The 23,655-nt window shown below is 38.4% G+C and overlaps 3 protein-coding genes across 4 annotated transcripts; 2 read left to right on the top strand and 1 right to left on the bottom strand.

Moving 5' to 3' along the window:
* The first annotated feature begins 153 nt into the window (after nt 1-153).
* On the top strand, nt 154-4,041 carry LOC104450139. Of its 2 annotated transcripts, none has more exons than XM_010064579.3 (3): nt 154-298; nt 3,337-3,469; nt 3,687-4,041. In XM_010064579.3, the coding sequence occupies exons 2-3, from the start codon at nt 3,394-3,396 to the stop codon at nt 3,791-3,793; spliced, it is 183 nt and encodes a 60-aa protein (XP_010062881.1). In that variant the 5' UTR covers nt 154-298; nt 3,337-3,393; the 3' UTR covers nt 3,794-4,041. The 2 variants fall into 2 exon arrangements, with proteins under 2 accessions (XP_010062881.1, XP_010062882.1); XM_010064580.3 differs by having other exon boundaries at nt 174-298; nt 3,388-3,469.
* Nucleotides 4,042-4,661: 620 nt separating this feature from the next.
* On the top strand, nt 4,662-5,768 carry LOC104452078 (glycine-rich cell wall structural protein 2-like). The gene has a single exon (XM_039314594.1). It carries the CDS (start codon nt 4,662-4,664, stop codon nt 5,766-5,768), a length of 1,107 nt encoding a protein of 368 aa, XP_039170528.1.
* Nucleotides 5,769-8,456: 2,688 nt separating this feature from the next.
* On the bottom strand, nt 8,457-17,056 carry LOC104450141 (MLO-like protein 11). The gene is made up of 16 exons (XM_010064582.3): nt 16,313-17,056; nt 15,844-16,197; nt 14,583-14,640; nt 14,235-14,470; nt 13,923-14,039; nt 13,402-13,462; nt 12,773-12,867; nt 12,293-12,367; nt 11,324-11,409; nt 10,748-10,797; nt 10,566-10,606; nt 10,140-10,310; nt 9,974-10,009; nt 9,717-9,784; nt 9,567-9,627; nt 8,457-9,141 (listed from the first exon to the last, which is right to left on the bottom strand). Exons 2-16 carry the CDS (start codon nt 15,967-15,969, stop codon nt 8,752-8,754), a joined length of 1,671 nt encoding a protein of 556 aa, XP_010062884.2. The 5' UTR covers nt 15,970-16,197; nt 16,313-17,056; the 3' UTR covers nt 8,457-8,751.
* Nucleotides 17,057-23,655: the final 6,599 nt, after the last annotated feature.

A 23,655-nucleotide genomic window follows, 5' to 3' on the forward strand; every position in this document is an offset into this window, starting at 1 on the left:
AAATAAACGAATGTGTTAATTTAGAGTTCTTAAAATAAATTTATAACAAGTATATTAGTTGTAAGTCTGTAATTTATAATAATATTAATTCTAAAAAAATAAAAAAAATAAAATAAAACCCGAGAGTCTCTCCAGGACGGGGATGCTATTGAAATTTCCCCTTAAAAATTTGATGAATTATTTCTCCTTCACCGTTCGCCGACTCATGGCTTTGCGGTTTGAAGCTTCGGTTCTTAGCTCTGTACGACACTAGAGAGCCTTCTTCTCAACTCTTGCTTCCCTCTCGGTTCCTCGCCAGGTACTTTCCACTTCCTCATTCTTTTTTCGATCCGCTTAACTTGCTGAATTTTGCCTTCTCCGCAATTTCGTCGTCAATTTTCGCTCGCGAAGAGCGCGGCTGATCAGCTGTTCATGTCGGCTCTTTTTTTTTCTTGGGGCTCTCTCGTTCTTGAATTTGGTAGTCGACCGATGGTTGCAGAATCCCAGAAAGTCGGGTTCTTTGTCCCGCCCTCTGGCGCGATAGCTTTGCCCTCAATATACCCACGAAAGTTGGTGCTTAGTTAGCGGCGGGATTCGTTGGGGCGAAGTGAAAGCACCAAGATTTCATTGACCCTGCATTTCCCTGATTTGCAATGAGAAATCCCATGACTTGCTTGAATTTTCTTGGGCTAGGTCGCTGGGAATATGGTGTTGTTTTGTATATTGCTGATACGATAGGAAAACACTAATATATAAACGAGATGGTACCGCTGCTTATAGAGACTCTAACTTCGCCACCTAAATCTTCTTACCTTAGATTCCATCACCCTCATTAAAAGTCTTCGACTGATTTATGTGAAATATATTGGCGCCCATTTGTTTGCTTTGGCTTTCATCAGATTCTTTTGTTTTCACAATTGACTCTCCTCTTGCGAATTTTGGCAATCTTTGGTCTCGTGGGCAATACCATTATGCCCTTTGATTTCATAATCTGTGTCTCTGTGTCTCTGTGTCTTGTCCTTTCCCACTTTTCTTTTGGTGTGAGGTTAATAAGAATCATTGTCATGGTCAATCCATTACATTTGGAAGTTCCATCCATCGTACGACTACATATCACTTCCACTCATGCCAGGTGAATGTATATAGACTGTTGCAATCTATTGCTTCTGGTGATTAAGTATTTTGATATTCATGCTTGCTCGGCGGGGCAGCATTGCATATTTTCTGGCGTATGTAAATATGCACCACATCGATATTGTTATGCATAGGAATAGACATATACTTCCTTTTGTGCCAATGTGCGTGTCGCATTGAGAATTTACTTTTCTTCATTGTTATTTAGTGAATGTATGTTGAAATTATATTTTCCTTAGCAATTCAGTGAAAACAAGTTGAAAATAATTTCACCAGCAGTTTGGACGTCGAAACTATTGGGAGCCTGAGTAGCTTCCAGGCCCCTTTTTTTCCAACCCTACTGATCCACACTCAATTTTTTATTTTATTAATTAAATAATAGTTGTCTGTTAAATCATTTCCACGGTAAGAACGATCTCTGCATTTGTCCTCCTTAAGGGGGCATTTATTATGTGGAAAATGAATAATAAAAAAAAGTAAAAATAAAATGATCCTTGCTCCACTTACAAAAATGAATAAACAAAAAATATTTTCATCGTTTACAAAAATAATTAGACATGAATTATTGACTACTTCAAGCAATACAAGCTATTACTTTTAGGAAAATATTTTCCAAATCATTCATTTTCTATGAAATAAACGGAACCTAGGAATTCAGAACCCCAAAGGTTTTCCTTTCTTATTTTTTCACAAATTTGTGGAGTTGGTATGTAATAAGTTTCAACAAGGATGATGAACAGCAACTTGCTTGACGCCTCTACTCCCCATCCCATTTCAGAGTTTATGTATGAGCACGCCAGAGTTCACCATTATTACTAGTTGAGGAAAGAGATGGTTGTGACACAAGAATTCTAGGATTTGGAATTTATAATCATATTGTATGAGACATCAAACTTGTATTCTCAGCATCATGATTTAACCTTCTTCTTTTTTAATGTTATAGTTTACTTATGCAGATCTGTGCTAGGTTTAGGTAGATCTAAAAATTGATCATACACTTAGTCTGCTTTGTGTTCCAATAATCGTCATCTGTCAATTTCTTAAGTTGACAGTTTTGGTCCAAAGAGAACAATTGCAAATCATTCTGTTGCACAATGTAGAATTGTATTATGGGAGTTCATCTTTTACATAGTTATTGGCATCTGTGTGATAAGGTCTGAGATAATTTCGGTGCTTAAAAATTGGGACAGTTTACAGTAACAATTCATGTCTTGGAAACCAGATTCATTAAGTTGCCCACTGGTTCTGTTGGAAAAATGAGGCAATCGACAGCCGACTGTGATGCAGAGCAGACTTTGGCAAATGATGCAGAGAGAGAATTCTATGCACATTGCTTAAATGGGACTCTATTGATATTTTGCTTCAGAAATGCCCTTTTGATGAATAAAGCATATAAGCAATGTATGTGTTTATACCCACAAAATCTACATGTAATGTGAGCCTGGCAAACTGTGTAAAAAAAAAAAAAAAATTCAAAATTAGGTGTTGGCAAAGCAGTCATTGCCATTGACTGGGTAGCTATTGGTGTCAAGGAGGTAATTACTCTGGCCAAAAAGGCAATGGACATCATGGATAAAGTTGCACTTGTGCTATAGGATCAGTCTGTTCATCTAAGGGCTTCATTTGATGAGAGCAATTTGTAATCAACCTTGGATGGCGTCAACAGGGCAGAGTCATTGAAGAGCCAGCTTTACACGTGTTCTTATTGTGTTAAACTGCTTTAGAATCCTAAGTGGTTAATTGTTTTGTGTCCTTATCTACTAGATGTCCTTATATGATGTAACCACTTCTCATTTGAAGTAGACTATAAAGAGGAGAAGATTAGGATGTAAAGGCTTTCTCCATATCAATACTAACACTCTTATCTTTATCTTTGCTTTTCTGCAATTTACATCATGTGCTTTAGGTTTTCTGCACTTTAGGATTCTTCAATGCGAATAACTTTCCTTAATTGTTAATTCTTCCTTCAAGAACCCACAACCATATTCAGTTCCTTTCTTGGCCTTGGATAGTCTACTACAAGGACCACAATGTGCACTCATTTGGCCAACAGAGAGAATTTTGAGTGAGCACTGTGACTAGCAGGGACTTAATAATTTAATCAATTATTCAAAGTTGACTGTTTTTATGACATGGGCGGCTATTCGAGCAGTCATGCTACTATCTGCTAAGCAGTTGTTTCCAAATAATAAGTTGTCTTCTTTTCATTTTTTGGTACCGCAGTCGACTGTCTTCAGGTGCTGTTCTTTAAGCCCTTAGATTGATATCCTGCAGCAAGATATGGGAGGCAGAGGAGTAATTGGGGATAAATGGTCCATGAGGATACTCTGGGCATGCGCATTGGGAAGTGTAATAAGTATGTCCTTATTCACATTGTTTTCCTGATTCTCTAAAGAAATTGTCCTTGTAATGCACTCTAAAGACAATTAATATCGTGTCCGTGTGTGTTTATTAGAGAGTAAATCCATGAGAGATTATTTGTAAAGTGGCTGATCTACTTTTTTTTTTCCTTTCAGTAATGTGCTCTTTACTTTCCTCTCTTACTTACATTATTTCTGTGTTTTTTCGCTTAGGTTTTTATATGGTTGCTGTGGAGAGGCAAACGCAGAACAGGGATCGGATGTTGGCTGAAAGTCTAAACTCCACAGAATCTGGTGTGGGTAGCGGGGAGGAAGTTTGAGTGATAACATGTTATGGATCCCCTCCCCCCAAAACAAAAATAAAAGGGAACGTTTTCTTGATGTTGTTTCCTGTTGAAACACTGGCAAGCTTTTTGGTACTTTCACCTGATCGAGGGATGTTCCTTTTTCTCCTTCCTTTTCGCCCTTTTTGGGGCACTTGGTAGGTTGTATCTCTGACCATCAAATGTAGTGACTGATTTTCAGGATATGGTGTTATCAATCAAGAGATCTTTTGGTTTCAGGATTAGATCAAAGCTTAGAGCACTGTTTGATCAGACTATTGAGTAGATGTAATCACGGTACTTGTTGCACTGCCATTCAAAACGAAATTCTCTTCCCAGTTTTCACATGAAAATAATTGCTCCTGGAAAAGGAGCGAACTGAGGTTGGCAAATCTATAACGTCGCTTGTAGATTTCGTGGAGCCATTGAAGCTTAGAGCAATGTTCGATCAGATTCTGATTAGATGTAACCGCGGTACTTGTTGCGCACCATTTAAAATGAAATTCTCTTCCCAGTTTTCACATCAAAATGATGCTCCTGGAAAAGGACAAACCGAGCTTGGCAAATCTGTAAAGTCGCCTAAAATTTTATTTTTATTGGCTCTTCACTAACATCGCGCTTCCCACACTCTTGGTGCATGATGCACGATGCATGGCGTGCTTCATCTGACATGATTTGCATGCGATTTGCACCGATTACAACTGCCGGACGGAAATTTCTCCTCTATTTCCGGGTGCATGCAATAGCGACTATATATCATCAACTTGGACCTTGGGACTGCCTTCAATCACTGTTGGATACAAGCTCGTTTGCAAATATACAAGCCTCTCATTTTAGTACGCAACGCAAAAAAGTTCTGACTCGGATGGGATCAAGAAAATGTGCTCTGATGAGTCTTCTCCTTCTTTCTTGCATAGGTTTGAGCTCTGCTCACATAGTCATCCGGAATGCCAAAGCTGGTCAGAACCATCAAGATCCTCTCACCCAAAATGAAAATGGAGGAACATGGTTTTGGGGAGCTGGTGCCGATTCAGGGTCTGGCTCTCGTAGTGGCTTTCGCATGGGTAGTGGTTTTGGTGGAGATAGAACTGGTTCTGGCGACTCTAGCGGTGATTTCAAGGCAGGTAAGACTGAAAGTGCCGGCGGAAGTGGAATCTTTGGCAGCTCAGATGGACTAGGTGTGGCTAGCGAGCACGGTTTTGGAATGGATTCTGAGGGTGTCTCCAGCGACCATAGCAGCAGCGATGCTGGAATGGGAAGTGAGATTCCTGCCATGAAAGCTAGTTATGGATTTGGAAGTGGTAGTAGGACTGGTGGTAGTGGGTTTGGGTATGGGTCTGGAAGTGGCAGTGGCTTTGGCTCAGCTTCTGGCGAAGGAATTGGGTATGGTTTAGGTGGCGGTAGTGGTGCATCAGGTTATCCACCAGGATGGCAAATGGTGTGGCCTGGTCTTGTACCTGTAGGTGGAGGTGTGCAAGGACAAGGAGCACCAGTTCCTGGAACTGGTGTCGGGTCTGGCTCGGGAGGTGGAAATGGTGGAGTACATGGGTCTCACTCCCAGGTCAGTGGAGGTGGTGGCCGTGTTCCAGGTAGATATGGACAGGTTCCGAGTTATGAAGCAGGAGGTGGACTGGGATCTGGCAATGCTGGAGGTAATGGCCACGGTTGGGGAGGTGTTCATGGCTCTGGCTCGGGGTCAGGCTCAAGTGGTGGTGTCCATTACGGTTTTCCCCTCGGTATGCCACCACCAGTGATGGGAGGTCCATTGCCACCATTTTGGGGATTCACTTCCCATCAAAATGCAGGAGCAGAAGCAGGAGCACATCATCAGACGGGCCACACCGAAGGATCAGAAGGCGATGCTGCTATGGAGGGAGCTCTCTCAAGTATTGGACATTATGAACACAAGACAGATGGTTCCGATGGACATTTTGATAGTGCTAGTGGGCCTGCGGCTGCCCAAGGTGTTTAGATCGAGTTTAGATCGATGATGAGACCTTCGTGATCAGATGGAGCTTATTCACACCATTAGTTAATAGTGAGCAATGGAAGATCCGTCCATGTAGCCGCTAATGTACCTTTCCAAAATAAGACCTTCATGGGATGGTCATAATACTATTTTGGTTTCATCAAGTTCCACCAAATTGAAATCAGGGCCAATTTGCTTGCCATAAAAGAACTAGAGATAATAAGATGAGCCAAGTTTTTCTTTTTTTCCTAATAATTTGTATAGGCTTGAAATCATGCGCGAGAAACTCATAGAAGATGGGAGACGGTTGCAAAAATTTGCCAGTAGTTCTTTGACTTTTTTTTTTTTTTGTTGGTAAAAGGTAAGTATTAAATTGCCAGTAGTTCTTTGACGTTGGTCATTGCTGCTCTCAGAAAATGCTCTATTCTTCCCATTCTGACTAAAGAAGAACGTCTTTTAGAAGCAATGCCAAGGCAAACAAACCGACTTGTCCTAAAATGGAGAGCCAATAGGTCAATATGAAATTGTGAAGTGGCAGATGGGTTCCAGGAGATTCTCTGAAACATTAATTATCGCCGGGTTTGTAGGAACTGAGAAGCCGACTACTCAGCAGGCTATGCCAGCTAGTAACGTAAGAGCAAAACATCATCTCTCTACCAAAAAAAAAAAACTAGATGAATTCAGAAGAGGTACTACATTCAGAAATTCTAAAGAAGGATCATGACCATTTTGATCAGGTTGCAGCACAACCGAAAAAAGGTAGGTTCTTATTGTCAACCATTGAGTTGGAATGCATTTTTAAGGATGTGTTTGATAACTATTTTGTTTCCAAATATAATTTGTACTTAAAAATTTGGTAACCATCCATAATTTATATTCTCAATATAGAAATGCATTTGGTCAAATCTCAAATTTTTTCTAGATTGGAATTTTTTTAATTTTTAATGCTTCATTATATTTTTTCTCTTTTTTCTCTCTTTTATTTTTCCATCCCTCTTTTCTTCTCTAGTCGGCGGCCAGCTAGGTGAGGTCCCGTGACCTCATCAAAGCCTCTCTAGGCTAGGGCGAGGTCCCATGACAACGCCAAACCTCCCCTAGTCGATCATCGGCCATCACCATGGTCGGCAACCTACAATGAGGAATAATAAGATAAAATGAAAAAAAAAGAAAAGAAAAAAAAATAGGTTGATTTTAAAATTATTATTAGAGAATAAAGAAGTAACTTTTTCCACTTATTGATTTTATTCTAAATCTATTTCTCAAAATAAAAAATTGTTAAATAAATTTATATTTTTTTATTCTAGAGTATAGATTTGGAATAGCAATCCATTTGGTAAATTTTTTATTTTTCCGAAAAAAAATTTGTTTAAGAGAATATATTTAGAACAAAATTAAGAAGTAAAAAAAAATTACTTATTTGTTTATGAAAACAATTCTAAAAATAAGCCTAATTTTTTCCTTTTTTCTTTCCTTTTCTTCTTCTTCTTCCTTTTGGTCAATCACTCCCTCAACCATGATCATCAATCGGCCAAATGAGAGCCAACAACCTTACCAAAGCATCGCCAGCCCCAAGTGATGCCAAGCAACAATAAGACCCATCGGCCCAAGCATTGCCATGGCTGAACGAGGCTCGACCTCACCGAGCCACCTCCAAGTTGCCCTTGCCTTGGTTGGGCGACACCAACCTAGCATCGCCGGCCTAGTTTGGGCAATTGTTTGCCATGAAATGAAAAGATAAAGAAAAGAAAAACAGAAAATTTTAATAAAATTATTAAAAGATTAAAAAAAATTATTTAGACTAAAAATTTTAAGCTCTTTAGCACATTTATATTATGGGAATAGAAATTTTGGATGATTATCAGATGTCTTCAAATACTCAAAATTTATTCCCAGAATAGAATAAATAAGCATAATTTCTTAGCAGAAATTGTTTATATGAACAGAATGGTTAGCAAAAACATTATTTTTATTTTCTTATCTGCGTATAGCCATGAAAAGAACTGGAAATTTTTAACAAAGCCATTCGAAACTGTAAGGCGTTTGTGATCGGGATAAAATTCGGGATATGATATGATTTATCCTATCCTACGTTTGGTGCTCACTCTGGACAGGATAAGATCGGATATAAGGGGGATATAGACAGGATAAAATTATCCCATTGGGAAGGTGGGATAAAGGTGGATAGGATTTCTAATGTCCATAATAAGAAAGTTATTTTTCTTAAATAACAAACTTATTCAATTAATAAAATCGAAATCATATTTCAATATAAATAATATTTGAATTCTAATTTAATAAATTAAAAATTAAAAATCAATTAATCTTATTTTAATTTATATATTCAACTTTAATTCTATCTTATAATAAACATTCAATCTATAAATTAAATATTTATATTTATTATATATTTAGGTATTTTTGTATTTTAGGTATGTTAGTATAGTTTTGTTTGATAAAATTTTATTAAAGAATTATGAAAGCGGAAAAAGGAAATAATAATGAAAATAATATAAAAGGAAAAATAAAAAATAAAACTAAGGAATAGTGTTACGAGAAATTTTCACCATCTCCGTTTATGAACATTTAGGTTCATTTATAATGATATGTCATTTATATATATATATAAATGTATATGATATGATGTAAACATATCCGACTTAAATATTACGATTCACCAAACAATGGACAGGATATAAAAAAATCCCAGGATTTTATATCCTATCATATCCAGTCCTATCCTGATTAGAAATCTGGACAACCAAACGTAGCCTAAGGCCTGTATCATAACCGTGTCAGTATCTGCTCGTTACACCAATTCTATTACATTTTAACTTTCTCGCCTATCCTCTGTGGAAATTTTACAATCTATATTTCGCAATATATGCTCTTAAGATTAACTCTGACATGGCATCCTCAAATGTGACATTACAAACAAAACCAGTCGAGCTTTTCGCTGCCCCCATCATAGCCATGAAAACCTTACTCATCATTCTCTTCTAGCTGGCATGGAACTACATCTTGAAAAAACATCTGCATGGAAGTTCCCAGGGGATGATGAAGACAGAGACGCAGAAGGGCGAAGGAGAGGTGTACCAACTCTACTCGACGTCTCATTAGCAACTCGAGGACTAATGACGATTGTAGGAGGAGCTCCTTGTAACTCAATTTCTGTGCATCCATCAGTTGGATTTGTGGGCTCATCAAACAACTGATGATCGTCTTCGTCCAGTGACATAACTGTACTCGTGTCTGTATGTACTGTTGAATCATCCGTTAACATGCCAAGCCGTCTCTTCCTCCTAGCAGACTTCTTCCACCCATGGATCGTTTCTCGTATTCTCTGCGGAATCAGGGCTGCCTTGTAGTTTGTTCCCATCTGTAAGGAAGAATCAATATCAATAAAGCACCAAACTACTTTTTTACTAGTCCCATACATATCTCCAGATGAGTAACTGTTCTTTTGGCAAAAATTTGTCGCTATATCAAGATTTTAACATAGCGAATGGCGACAAAAGGCTCTGGACAGCTTAACATGTGAATCAAGATGAGAAAAGGCAACCATCTAGTTTTGTCAAATCTAAATGCAGACACAGAAACTAGATATGGTTGAAACCTTTCTGGAAAAACTTAAACTGCAGTGAACTGTCAACATTGTCAGAGGATGATTACTTGATAGTTTAGCTAAAAGAATGAATTTGGCGCTTCCCTCCATTAGTTGAGTTTACACTGAAAAGCAATTCTGCTACGCCTCAGTAACCTATTACATTTTGTACCCCAGAGTTTGGGAGAACAGCACTATACCTGAGTAACCAGAGCATACAGAGGCAATGTGCTATAGCTGCAGAGGAATTGTCCAGCAAACCTGTAATATTGCAACAGTCATGCAACAACTGAACAATATCTCCTCTATAATGAATTGAACGTGCTTGATTTCGGGGAATCCATCCTTACCCCAGAATCAATCGTAAGTAGACAAGCAGATGGTTTTTAATGAAGCATGAGTTATATCCAAACTGCCACTGTAAAATTAAATAAAGAAATTCAGGAAACACACATCAAAGTGAAACCTAGCTCACATGAATGTAATAGTTTCTGTTAATTTTAGAACTCAGTCGAAATGAAATTTGATTTAACCCTGAACTGATGTTTAAAAATGAATGGAGTGAACTTCGCCTTAATATATGAAAGAACAGTGGAAGAGCAATTACCCAAAACCAGAAGAATGAAGCTAGTTCGAATGCATTCTGCCGAAGGGTCATGCAAGCAGAAATTGGAGGCACATTAGCGTCAATTAATCAAATGGAGAATTACAAGCTTTTCTGAAAAATAAAATAAATGAAAGCCGCTGTGATAGATCCTAGAAATGATTCTAACCTGAAACAAAATGAAGTGGATCAAGGACAAAAGTAGCTCAGGCTTCTTAAACCAGAAAAGGTCATCACGAGGCCTCAGTTTAGCTCCTGATAAGTATCCAGAAATTCCAGCATTTTCCAATGATAAGGTTGCGATGACATGCTGCAGTTTTGAGCCCACCAGAAGAACAAGCTACACAAAAAATTGCACCACATGGCAATGACATGAAGTTAGAGAATGGAGACAAAGGGTCTTCTCACAAGTTCAACTGATTATAAAGGGCAGCACTAGCTACCATCCACAGTTCTACTTATCAACTCAAAAGTTCAAAGGATGAGCCTACAATCAATCCATTACATACTATTAGTCAATGTATTAACCAATTTCCACCTAAATTTAGGTCCATCTAATTGGTCAAAGATGAGGCAGGTAAACTAGAAAACTTACTGAAATAGGAATAATGGCTATCCAAAAATAGAGATTGGACCCTGCAGAGTTGTAAGAATAAAATGAAACCGTGAGTGAATCCATCAGGCAATACAAGTCTACGCATGGATGAGCAACCAAATTTCAGACTGAGATCCTGTAAATAACTGAAGCTCTCCCTTCATTCAGGAAATATGGATTACCTTTTATGTTAAACAGCATGAAAGCAACTACAAATCCCCATAGAGGACCACTGCAAGAGAAATAAAAGATGTTAGTTTCCCAGGTTCCTATAGAAATTAAGGGTATTACATGTTAATATATAATTGTTCCAAGGGCCAGGCAATGCTGCAAATAGGTACTCTTGAGAAATTCAGTTCCTTAGTTTTCTGTCTGCAATCAAGGACTGTAAGTCTTTCCACTTATAAAGTTTATATATAAGTTCTAATCATTCATAAAATGTTTGCGATGGTACTTATTGATCATCATAACATGTCAGATACTTATTCAAGGGAAGAAACATGTCAGATACTTATTCAGGGGAAGAGGAATTATACTACTGAGGAATGTTTGGATTAGATAAATTGATGATGAGTTAGAAATTTGGTATGGCCAAAGTTAACTTCAGGGATATTTGATATTGCCAGAGTTATCTCCAGGCACTTCCTTAGTCAATGTAGCCACACGGTCAATGAAGAAAGCTGATTTCACTGAGAAGATTGCAAATTCAGCACAAATTGGCAATGGTATTAACAGGACTATCCCAGAGAACACCTCACCTCACACCAACTATCCGTTGGAATTCTTCTTCCATAGAGCGAATCATATAGCTGTGGAAATCATACTTTGGTGGAAGGTGGTGATTCTGCCAAAAATTAAGATAGAATGAGGAATGAAAAATCTAAAAGGGACATCGACTCTTTCTTCTACAGCATTATATTACTCTTCTTAGACAATAACTTAATCTGGGGATTATTATAACCATAGAAAGACTATTAGAACATCAAAGTCCATCTCAACAGAAAATGGAGGAAGATAGGGCAAGGGTAAAAATGGATTGAAGGAAAAAGAAAAGGGGCAAGACAAACAATTTGAAAATTAGTGTTTCTTATAAAAAAAAGCTAGTATGCTTGTTTTGTCATGATCTTATGGGAAATGATCGTACAATTTCTAATCTGAGGTACTCTTTCAGCCAAGTATCACAGTTTTTTTCCTTTTAGCTATTACCAATTGCAATGTATATATAATCTCTTTGTGAAGTTAACAACTGTCAGAAAATAATTTGGTATGGTGACAAAGTCATCTGCCACTTCCCCATCTACATGAAGTTCCTCATGTAAAAAGCCCTTGTTATTGAAATCACACTACAACACAGCAAAGCACATGATCTGGAAAGTTGTTTGCAATAAATATAGTGTTAGAATAAGTTTTATGGAGACGAAATGACCAACCCTTTATGCTACCAACAGGTAAACAGCTAAATCAGCTTGAACTGAAAGAAAGCCAGAGGCTCTCAAGGAAATATCGAAATGCTATGACTTAATGGATCATACATATACTTTTCCACTTCACATCACTCTCCTATTGCCTAAACTAATTCCTATTGTATAGCATATACGTCTTCTCATCATAAGGTAAAATTTTTCCTTCACATTGACAAAGATAAGCAATTCTAAGCAAGTCAAAACATTGAATTAATTAAAAAGCATCTGGAAGTTTATTCAGGATGAGATTTCGGAGTTCCATACCATGATGAAGCCTTTACGTAAAGTTAAGTAGTCATCACGAACCACTGAATGCCCAAACTGACGGAAAAAACAAGTCTGCGTATTCAGGTGAATACAGAAGTAAGTGAAAGAATTCCCACTTCCACAGCTGTCTCAAGATTAGACTGGCACATTATTCTGAAGGAGACTACAACAACATGCACGCACGCGAGAGAGAGAGAGACAGAGAGAGATTAAATCAGCAGAATGAGTATGTTTCACAAAATAAGTGCACCCAATTGAAACAAAAGTTACCAGTTACTAAGTTGCGCGATTATAATGCAAAACGTTCCAGCTAAATAATGTTCTAGGCATTTCATATCTTTTCTTATTCAATGTGACAGAATTTTTTTCTTGTTAATGATCCCCTATATAGGTTGTTTCCCTCTTACCTCGAAAATTTTTGCAAGATGATGAGGAGGAGGAAGAAGATGATGCAAGAACATGAAGTAGTCTACATACCACCCAGATGACAAATCTGCTCTTGACCAAAGGATTTGTTGTATGAATCTTGACAAAAGTAGATTGTCTCCGTAATATCGACTCTCTTGTGATATCTGCTAGGAGAAGAGGTGGTCAATTCACATGGATCTCACCAATTAATAATGATCAAAATAGCTATCTTGAAAGGAAATTGTAGACATTAGAGCTCTATGAAATGTGTTGAATCAAAATCTTTCATCAGCTAAGTAACAACATGACTGACTACAGTAGCATTATAACAACATGAGATCCAGGATAAGACTAGTATAGGCTTAGAGTTTCCTTTCTTTCTTCTCCATGTGATTTCTAAGCTTATAACCATGCTTTTCTCCCTCATCAGAATACCAATGTTTGTCTTGTTCATCACAAATATTGTTCTACTTGTTAGCACAATGCCAAGTGTACATTCTCCAATGCTGATTGAAGGGTTCTTTAAAGCCTAAACCCCCCTTTAAAGCCCCTTCTCATCATCAAAACTAGTTTCAAACACAAAAAAATTTGCTGCTCACTGTCACTGAGAATAAAAAAGAAGCTAGATGCTTGTGAGAGGTAAGCCGACAAGGATGAGAAAGCTGATTGTACAGTGTGATAATCAGCTCAGAACTGACCAGTTAAGTAATCATGCCGATCCACATGAGCTTCATCTTCCCATAATCTCCAACTGTGAATCTGCCCAAGTCAATGTATAGAAAAGGCAAAACAGCTGCTTCAAATTACATTCTTTCATATGGCCAATAAAAAACTTCTATGTCCATGCCCCATCTTCCGCATTTTTAATTAATAATAACAGTCCTGCAGCCAAAAGATGGATGGAGCGACATGCAGTATAAAAATATGAAGTGTCAATACTAGATCTCTTTAGCATCCAAGCTTTATATTTTTTTTCAGATCAATATTAAAAGAGCCGAGGGTTTATGGCTGATTCGTCCCCTGACCTGATCAGAGTATACAAAATCCCGTTATCTTATATTAAGTGTGGGTCACAGTTCATTGAGCGTATCCACTGATAGGTGGTGTTGCGGTCTAATATCCCTTTATTTCACCAGCAGAATGTAGGCTGCAGAACATGGGTCTCATGTGTGACTGAGAATTAGTAGTGAATTCGCTGCTGTTCTAAACAGTTTCTCACCTTCACTATTGCTAGCAACATTGTCAAGCAGCTGTAAGATATATGCGTTACTGCCATGACAAATATGAAGCGATGTAACTGCTCAAGACCTTCATACGACACAAATGGCTCCTGACCCTGAAAAAACAGGTAAAATGAATGTCACACTACACCAGAAAAAACTTCCATAATACAAACCAAAGCAAGAGATCAGTTACTTCCATTGCCAAAATAATTCAAATGGAAAAGTTGAAGTTCCCTTAGGTTATGTGAGATTATAGCATGTTTAAAAGCAATGACTGATGAGATTTTAACTAGAAATTATCCACATGCCTTTTTGCAGGAATTCTGACTCCAGGTATTCAACATTCTCCTGAATGAGTGATTCAGGAAATATTCTGCTAACATCTTACGATCCTTGGAACCATTGTTCTCTTTGTCTTCATCAATCTGAGACCTCGTGCATGGAGCAAAAGCACGATCATAAAACTTGGACGGGATGCAAATATTAGCTATCATGCTTGAGGTGGCCGTCAGAAGGAGAGAGATAAATCCAAGCAGCATCAGCTCTGTCAGAAAATTTGAGAGGCGAAGATCGGAGATCACAGTAATCAATCATCAGTAGTGCAGAAAGAGAAATTTATTCTATGCAATCATCAGTAAGAGTGTGGGGATGAATACCTTCTTTCATTTTCTCAACAGCTTCAAGCAACGGCTTACGATTTGTTTTACGCAACCACTGTAACAGTATATGGAGAAATTTTCATCAGCTACTCTGGGCTAATAAATTAATTTAAAGAATGAAATGGAAACATTAGAAGATAGACTTGTCAGCTGAAATGGTCTTTCTGATAATGAATATCCCAATGTAGCCTTTGTGTTCATAAACTTGTGTTGTACAATATATCCCAGAAGAAAAAGGAAAAATACAGAAACTTGCATTAAAGATAACAAAAAAACAACCCTGCATAATGCCCATGAGACCAAAGTCAAATTCAAAATGCAAATGACTCTTACATGTTTTACTTGCTCCTGGACAAGCTTAAATGATTTTGGCACAAGCCATAATTCAATCTAGCTCCATTCTAATAAATGCCTAAACTATGTTTGCAGTCAAATCACTAAGAGACATTTGTTAACTAGAACCTCGCAGCGAGAACAAGGAAACTCACACCCTAGGAAGTTTTACCAACCTGCAGATACCTCTCTGAACATGGGTTTCCTCTACATTAGCCCAAAAAAGGAAACAGAGAAAGAAAAGACGAACATCCATCCCAAGTGATCTCTTGAAAAAGTGGTGCACATTTTATTCACATATTCAGACAGGGCTAACGTAGAGGAATGTCGATCATAACATTTTAAGGTCCCACGCCAATCCCAGGGCTAAACTAGAACCTCGCAGTCAAATCACTAAGGGATCTTAATCATAACTCTTTGCCAATGGGATGTTGATCAAAATCAAAAGAAACATGCCAAACATACAGGCTACACATGGTTTAAAGTCATGCTTTTGAAAAAAAAAATTTGTAATTTAATATATGATGCAAAATTTGGCAAAATGGTACCCAAATGATTTTTATCTTCTTTGCCACGGATACCTGAATGAAAAACTAACTTTTACTGCATCATGAGAAACTTTCTAGACACCCGTTCGTGAATTAGAGATGGTTAACTCGATCAATAACATAATGGAAGTGTTCATTAAACGAACTATGAGCAAGAATTTATCCCATAAAATTAAACTAACGGAATAAATTAGCAAGTAAACAACAGAAAATTTAAGCTCTATGACTGATAAACGATGATCAACATTTGAGATTCATTCACGAATGCAGATCTATCTTCTAACATCATGGCCTCAAAACAGCGCAGAGGAGCATATGTTTGGGGAACTCGACGTATCTATTGGAGACTCCCAAGATGATATCTGAATGATACTTACTGTACTTAACCGGTGAATTGAGCGCTCCACGACCAATGAAACCGCGACAAAAATCGTCAATACAGTAGCAACGGACCATGTTGGCGTCAGGCCAAGAGATCGAACTTCTTGCGTATTCTCTGACATACTGAAGATTGCTAATCGTGGCGCACGAATTTAAGCTTATGACTTAGCCCAGGAATCTGTTAACCATCAATTCCAGCATTTTCTCCAGATAGGTACAGCCAAAACTTTGCTTTTGATGCATAACCATAAGCACCCACGACATGGAGTTCAGTCCCAGGATTTGTCTCCCCCAGGCAAGACGCAGCCGCACTAAACTATGATTTCTCAAGCAGATTGTCCCAATAGAACCTGCAATCTCCAAGAAAGGTTCTCTAAGATGAATCTTGAGGCTCAATGACAACCCAAAGGATGGGAAGAACCCTTCAAGGTCTCGAAGCGAAAGAAAAGGAGAGAAACTTAATACCGCATTATCCCGAGATGGAGCTCTTCTTCCAGAAAATCAAAACTTTTGCCGGAGTCACTGAGAAGGTTGACTTCAGATGCTAAAATGAGGAGCTCACTTCCTTCGCGAGTGACTGCAGGTTGACCCGGACGCTCCTCTGATGTCTAATGCTACTCGTTCTTGCAGCTTCTGAAGAGATCCTCGAGTCACTCAGGCATCTGACACTCCAAAGTAGAGGGTAATCTCCAAATCAGGAAAAAAAAAACATGGCCCAACTCCGAAAACGAGGTAGGAACTCGCTGAACTTTCAACCCTTTATTTCTCTGTCTCTCTCTTTCTCATTCTCAACTCAAAGGTGGGAACTTTCCCGCGGAAGAGCACGTTCGATTCGGTGGACCGGCGGACGCAGAATATCACAGACGAATCAAAAATGACTCAAGCGTTTCGAAACCAGGACGCCTCCGAGATTTCGGAAAATGGGATCAAGACGTTTGAAGTGGGTCTGTTTGCGAATCGTCGGAGATGCAGAGGAGAAGAAAAAGAAGCAGAAGCAGAAGAAGAAGAAAAAACGTCACGTTTTTCACCAAACGCGAGATCACAGTTGGCACATTGCATGGATGGGACGCTGTTTTTCCTTTTTCTGAAAAACACTGTTGCTCGCTGTGAAATGAACCAGAAAGCGAGAAGGAGAAGAAAGAAAATGACAAAGGCGAGAGCTTTTTCGAGTGAATCTTTAGGGGGGCGACCTACCATGAAAAGGAAAAGGCAGAGGAGAAAGAGGTTCAGACGACCAGTTCCGAACAGAGTTGTCTTGTTTTATATGGAGATTCAGGCACGAACGTGTATTGCCTTCACCAGATGATGTTCTGCAGTCAAGGACTCCAACTCTCACCTCCATCGCTGTCGTTTTCTCGCCGAAAGGAATCCCAAAACTTTGGGTAATTCCACGCACCCGTTCATACCGTGCCTTTGGAAATTTTCACCGTTCGATTGGAATTCAACGATCTCAACCGCTTACAATTTGTCTCTAACTTATAGCGTAAGGTGAGCAAATTTTCAATAAATACTTGGTAAGTGGAGGATATTCAAATTTTTTGAGTAGTTTCTTTTCACACTATTATGCAAAACATTATTAAACTGTTTTCCATATTCTTAGCGTTAATAGAAATTCGTAATGTATTTATCAGAATATTGTCCGTTGTAAATTGAGGAGCCAGGAGGATATAAGGAAGTATAAGCCTATAATTTTCGGATCCATGACAATAGCAAAACTCAATTCGTGGAAACAGATATTTGAGTAAAATTTAAAGAGTAATGTTTACTATCCAAAATTTTGTTGAAGGCCACAGCGAATTTTATTGTAATAAAATCATTTTAAAATATCAATGACAAATTTTGAACAAGGATGTAACATATGGTCATTTTATTAAAAGGTCATCTAGAATAAATTTTATTTTAAATTAGACTTTGAAGTGACCAAGTTAATCTTGTATAATATCTTGAGCTCACGAGCAAGTCAAATCTTTGTTGTGCGTTCTTGATAACCAATGAAGTTTTAGCCGATTGTTGAGCTTGAGGTGTTACTTGCAATTAAATTGACCACTTTAATGTTTTATTTGAGATAAGGTCCATTATGGACTTTCTCTCGAGAAAACGGTCTCATTCAACTTTTATTTAAAAATTTTCCAAACATAGTCTAATGTAGTTGAAACGAACAATGTTCAGAGCAAGAAAAATAAATCATTGAATAAACTCCAGCACATAGTGTTAGCAAATTATTTAAATTTTAAAACCACTTTAAATAGATTTCATTAGAGCTATATGGTGGTCTGAACAGACTTATGATGTTGTGATGAGCATAGTTTAAGCACCTTGTGATTTTAATCATTGATAAATGAACGAAAAAAAAAGAGAGATTGTCTCATTACTCTTTGCATTGTGAACAAACCTTGCTTTTTTTTTTTTTGTACGAATGACTTAACTAAAGTGAAAAAAAAAAAAAAACATGGGCAGCAATAAGTTAAAATTGGCTTTATTGTAAAATAAAATTGAAATCCGAGATTATGTGAATTTTAATAAGAATAATGACGAATCATTACCAGAAAATCGCGTTCTCAACACGCGTTTGGTTTTACCTTTTGTGTGTAATTAACCTGGGTAAAGCCTAAATCATAGGAAATTTATGCGATGATTACCAAGAATTCAACTCCTCCCCCCACCCAATCAACTTTCTCTTTGACTTGTAAAACCAATTAAGGAAAAAAAGAAAAGAATGCATTGCTATCTTTGCTTTTCGTGACACCTGAAGAATTTTGGGGCCCACCTCCTGGACCCTCTTGCTCTTGGTGTATTTGTCATTTGGCTTCACCACAATTTTTTGCTTTAACAGGAACATTTCCTTTTCATTCGAACTTTTGTAATTAGTTTAATATATCGAAAATTCCATATAATAATCCAAAACGCAAATCTCACATAACGGCTTGACTTTTTGACCTATTTACTTGGAGTCTTCTGTTCCATACTCTGAATAATTCAAAAAAATCAAATGTTGTGAGGTGCCACTCAAATTAAATTAGTATTTAATGTCGGGACTATAGTACCTCCTGAACTTAATAGTGGGTTTTTATTGTGCCATATACCTTGAGTTGGTTTTGGGAATAAGAGCTACTACACTTGATGCGATGCGATGTCGCAGGTTTATTTTATTTAGCATAGTCCAGATATAAAAATAACATGTGGGACAGGCCATGTGCTGAGCAAATCAATCTAATATAGTTGGTACACTCTCTCTATCTACTCAAAACTTTTTTTTTTAATTTGGACATGTAAGAGTTTCCTAATGTACGATATATTAATTAAGATTATAATATACCATTTGATGGGATTAGTCTAATAATGTTAAATATGAATATTTATAATTAGTCTATTAAGGGATTTAGCTTACGTGAGCCAAGTAAAATCTAGCTTGTGGCTGAAAACTTTATAGACAGTACTCAAGTCTCTCCTCTCATCTAGATGCACAAATAATCTCATGTAAGGAGCAATTATTAAACACCATAAGCGAGTGGCAGTTTCATTGAACCAGTAATACAAAGGTAATAGAGAAGAAGAACTTGAATTTTGGATCATTGCTAATTTATGTGCACAATTTTTTTATACTCCATTAATGTATTCTAGATTATGGTTATGGAGATATTAGGATGTCATTTTCACATATTACAAGACGTCTTTTGGGAAAATTACTAAACTGCTCATAAACTTATTGTGTGAATGCTAATATAGTTTTAAGCTTTTCCATTCTATTGATGCGGTCCCAAACCTTTTCCTAGCAAAATATAAAGGTAATATGAAGCGGGATTAGAGAATCTCTTTTTCTTTTTTTTTTTTTAAATTGAACTTGGTATTTCGGTCTAATCAAGGTTGGCAACAATTTCTTGACTTAGGTTAGGTCCAAATGCGTAGGTTCTTATTCTGCCCAACTAAAAAATAAATTGTCCATAACTTCGGGAATCCCGAGAAAAGATTAAAAAAAAATTTGAGAAATGAAGAATTTCAAAGAGGAAAAATTACGCCGCTCAGCTTGCATGACGCATGTGCATCTGTGCGCATCGGACCACCGCCACATGCAATGTAGAAACAAACATTAATTTAATTTAAGCCTAATTTGGTTATTAGTCCATAAATGGGAACGAGAGAGTTTTCCGGGAAGCCTTCCTAGATATGCAAATAAGCGAGCAAAAAATACCTGCTTCTTTTGTATCGCTGACGATTTTCAACAAAAATGGACCATAAGAGTTATATTGAAATTTCATGCAAAAATTTAAAATTGAATCAAAATAAAATTGAAAATTTTATGGCTAAATTGCCATTGATAAAAAAAAAAAAAAAAATCTTCAAATTACTAAATTCTCCATGGAATCAAACCTTCTTATTTTCCAAAAGCGTAGTGATTGATGTCACGCTTAGTCCTCCACTATCCAAGATCCTCAAAACAAGTAAGAGCAGACAAGACGAAAGGATGCAATCCTTTTTTTCTACTTGCTCGTAATTAAAGAAGAGCATGACACTTTAACGCAATCAACGCAGCGAGTCTCCTACGGCAACACGAACCAGGCATGGAATCTCTTGTCCGCGCTCTCCACATTCGTCGTTAATCTAATCCCCCGACCAATCCGTCTTGATCGTGTCCGACGGGAGTGCAATGCGGACGAGGCTGGTCAAATTAGTGTCTAGTCCTTTTGGCCTAAAGCTGACATCGCCACCGAAGACCAGCCGCGCAACCCAATCGAGGGTTTCTACCGCACAAGGTGTCGACTACCGAATCCGAGTCGTGGTGATCCGGGTGCAAATTGGCTTTACCACATTGGATACTCACACGAGAGCTGGAGCCTGTAGATACGTTTTCTTCAGATTTTATTGGGATACATGATCCCGTGCATTTATCGATCCATTCAAAAGATCTCAGATGGAAATAGAGTAATTTGGGACTCTAATTCTTTTTCTTTCTTTTCAACAGTGTTTTGTCAATGCTAATGAGATCTTTCGTTCCCATACATTTGATTGCGCCACCATCAAGGAGGGACTAGACCATTGTGACGGGTCGTCATCTTCAAACTTGACCATGAGACGCTCAAATCTTTCTCGTTCCGCATACCAAATTGCGGGTCCAGTCAATCGCCATGGAGAACTCGTAGTCGATACTCTCCATACTTTCGTTTTCTAGGGTATCTTTATCAAAAGTTGTTGGTCCCAAGAAAAAAAGGCCGTCATGCATTATTACCACGATCCCAAGAGTCAAACAACCATTCAATATTCCCAAGACGGGTTCCATACGAATCCTTTTGTCTGATAGAGAGATTTTGTCACCGAGTAAAAAAGCTCTTTTTTTGGTTGACGTGGTTCCTTGCCCTCTTTCTCATGGAGCGATTCGCGTTCGATTGGAACGATCCTGGACGAGGTAGATTTTGATGTATCTGGTCTGCAAAATTGCGTTTTTGAAGTAGGCTCTCCGAAAGATTCTGCGTTCCATGCAGGAGTACCGTTCTTTAACATCATCCAAAAACAGAAGATTTGCTCATATGCCATAACCCATCTTGTGTGATTTCCATGACAAGTGATTGGGGTTGCAAGTCGCTTTCACTATTGACGTGACGCCAAACTGTGCAATGTGAAACTCGGATCATGTTATTTGAGTAGAACAGTGAAACTTTAGATGCAGTCGAGGAAAGATTAGGTAACTTGCTTTTTTGACCACCAATAAGAACTCCTTGAGTATAAACTTTTGATTTGGAAACAGCTATCCTAGAAGATATAACCATCTACGCACCATGAATTAGCTGGCAATCTCAATTCACGTGTAAACATTCTCTTCATTCGACGTATGAGTTGTCGATTAGATAAGAGGCTAACAACTACTCCTCCTAATTCTCTCCTAACATATGTAGTCCAGTCTGCAAAGTCAATTTGCTAAAGAAGGGCAAAAATTTGGAAATCCACTCACAAATATGAATGAAATCTACAAAGCAAGATTTATGCTCAAATCATTAAATATGGATCCCAAGCGATTATTGAGTTATAATTGATTTTGTCTACCATGTTACTAGAGGAACAAGGCTATCTTCTACTACGGGTCATGGGTGGACAATTGGTCTCAAGATGAATGGAAGCTACGCACATCGCTCTAGTTCACCTAAGGTACATCCACTCTTAAAGTGTTAAAAAAAAAAATTGTGACTAAGGCCCTGTTTGGTAACCATCCAAACAGGGCCAAATTATGATTCTTTGTTTCCGGAATCAGTTTGGGCCTAAAATCGCGTTTGGTAAAATTTTTGTTTCCGGGAACAGATTGAGAATAGAATCAAAAAAAAAAAAAGTTGATTCTTGTTCCGAGAACGAATTTGAGAATCAAAATCAAGAACCCTCATCCTTCCCTTCGGCCATCTCGCGACCGCGAGTCCACCACCACCGCCACCGTCCCCGTCCGTCGCCGGTCCGGTGAGCTCGCCGGTGGCTAAGGCTCGGCCTCGCCGGGGGCGAAGGCAGGCAAGCCTCGCGACGCCCGGCCAGGCTTGCCCGGCCCACCGGTGGCCGAGGCAAGGCTCGCGGCCCCGGCGAGGCTCGCCCGGCCCGCCGGTGGGCGAGGCCTCGCCCGGCCCGGCGAGGCCGACACTGGCCATCGGCGTGGCTAAGCGAGCCTCACCAGTCGGCGAGGCTCGGCCTCGCCAAGGGCGGCGCGGCGCTCGGTGAGGTCGCAGGCCCTCGTCGGCCGGTCGCCGGTCCGACGACCGGCCACAAGAAGAAAGAAGAATATGAGAAAAAGGAAAAAAAGAAAAGAAAAAAAGGAAAATGAAAAAGAAAAGAAAAAAAGTAAAAAAGTAAAAAAAAAATTATTTAAAAATTAAAAAAATTGATTTGGAATATAATTAATGAGCACGGTACCAAACGCAATTCTATTCTAGAATCGAAATTTTGGACGATTACCAAATAACTTAAAATGCTTAGAATTAGTTAGGAAACGAGAATAAAAAAGAATCGGTTACGATCGAATCTACTTTTAAGCAGAATCGTTACCAAACGTGCCCTAAACTAGGCCCAGAAGATGTAATAAATCGACTAGACATCAGACAATGGGATGTTCCCTCTCCCCCCTCCATGCGCTTTAATAAAGATGCTTTATAAAAATAAAAAAAAAAAACTGAAAAGATGATAGCATTGATGACTTAAATGGATTAGCATAAAGGAGAATCAAACACCAGACTCTGGCCGCAACGTGGGATCAAATCTATAGATTAATAATAGGCAAAGTTGGTTATGATGAGATCTTTGGCAGCAAAATAAGCAGAGGAAATCATGAGAGTTTTGATTGTTGGGTCCAAGCAAAGTTTCGTGCAGCATGCGACCCCCTCAGACCAATAATTCAGCGCAAGCCATACATGATCATCTCACTGCATGTGCTTATGCCGGTCCCCGTCAATTATGTTCTCTTCCTAATTGCAGCATCCTAATTCAAAATCCTTCATGAGGTTTTCCGATAGACGAGCAGTCAATTTGAGAAGATCTGAAACAAAACAGTACAGATGCTAGCTAGCAGCTACGCCCGATGGCAGAGAGCGACTCCTATTTATTGCATCTTGTGACAGATTACCTAAATTCATCCACTCCCTGACATAGCTCCTCTCGATTGAATTCCGCTTCCTCTTTTGCCATAAAGTTTGTTAGACCCAATCCGCAATAATGTCAGCCCACTCGATCGGTGCATCTAATTAGTTAAATGCACCGAATTCAAAGCCCGTGCTCGATTTACGGCCTTACGGCTCGTCTTGCGTTTCTTTCTTTCTCCGCGTGCTCACTTGATATTGAAAGCA

This window comes from Eucalyptus grandis, chromosome 6 (genome assembly GCF_016545825.1).
Source record: "Eucalyptus grandis isolate ANBG69807.140 chromosome 6, ASM1654582v1, whole genome shotgun sequence".
NCBI classification, from domain to species: domain Eukaryota; kingdom Viridiplantae; phylum Streptophyta; class Magnoliopsida; order Myrtales; family Myrtaceae; genus Eucalyptus; species Eucalyptus grandis.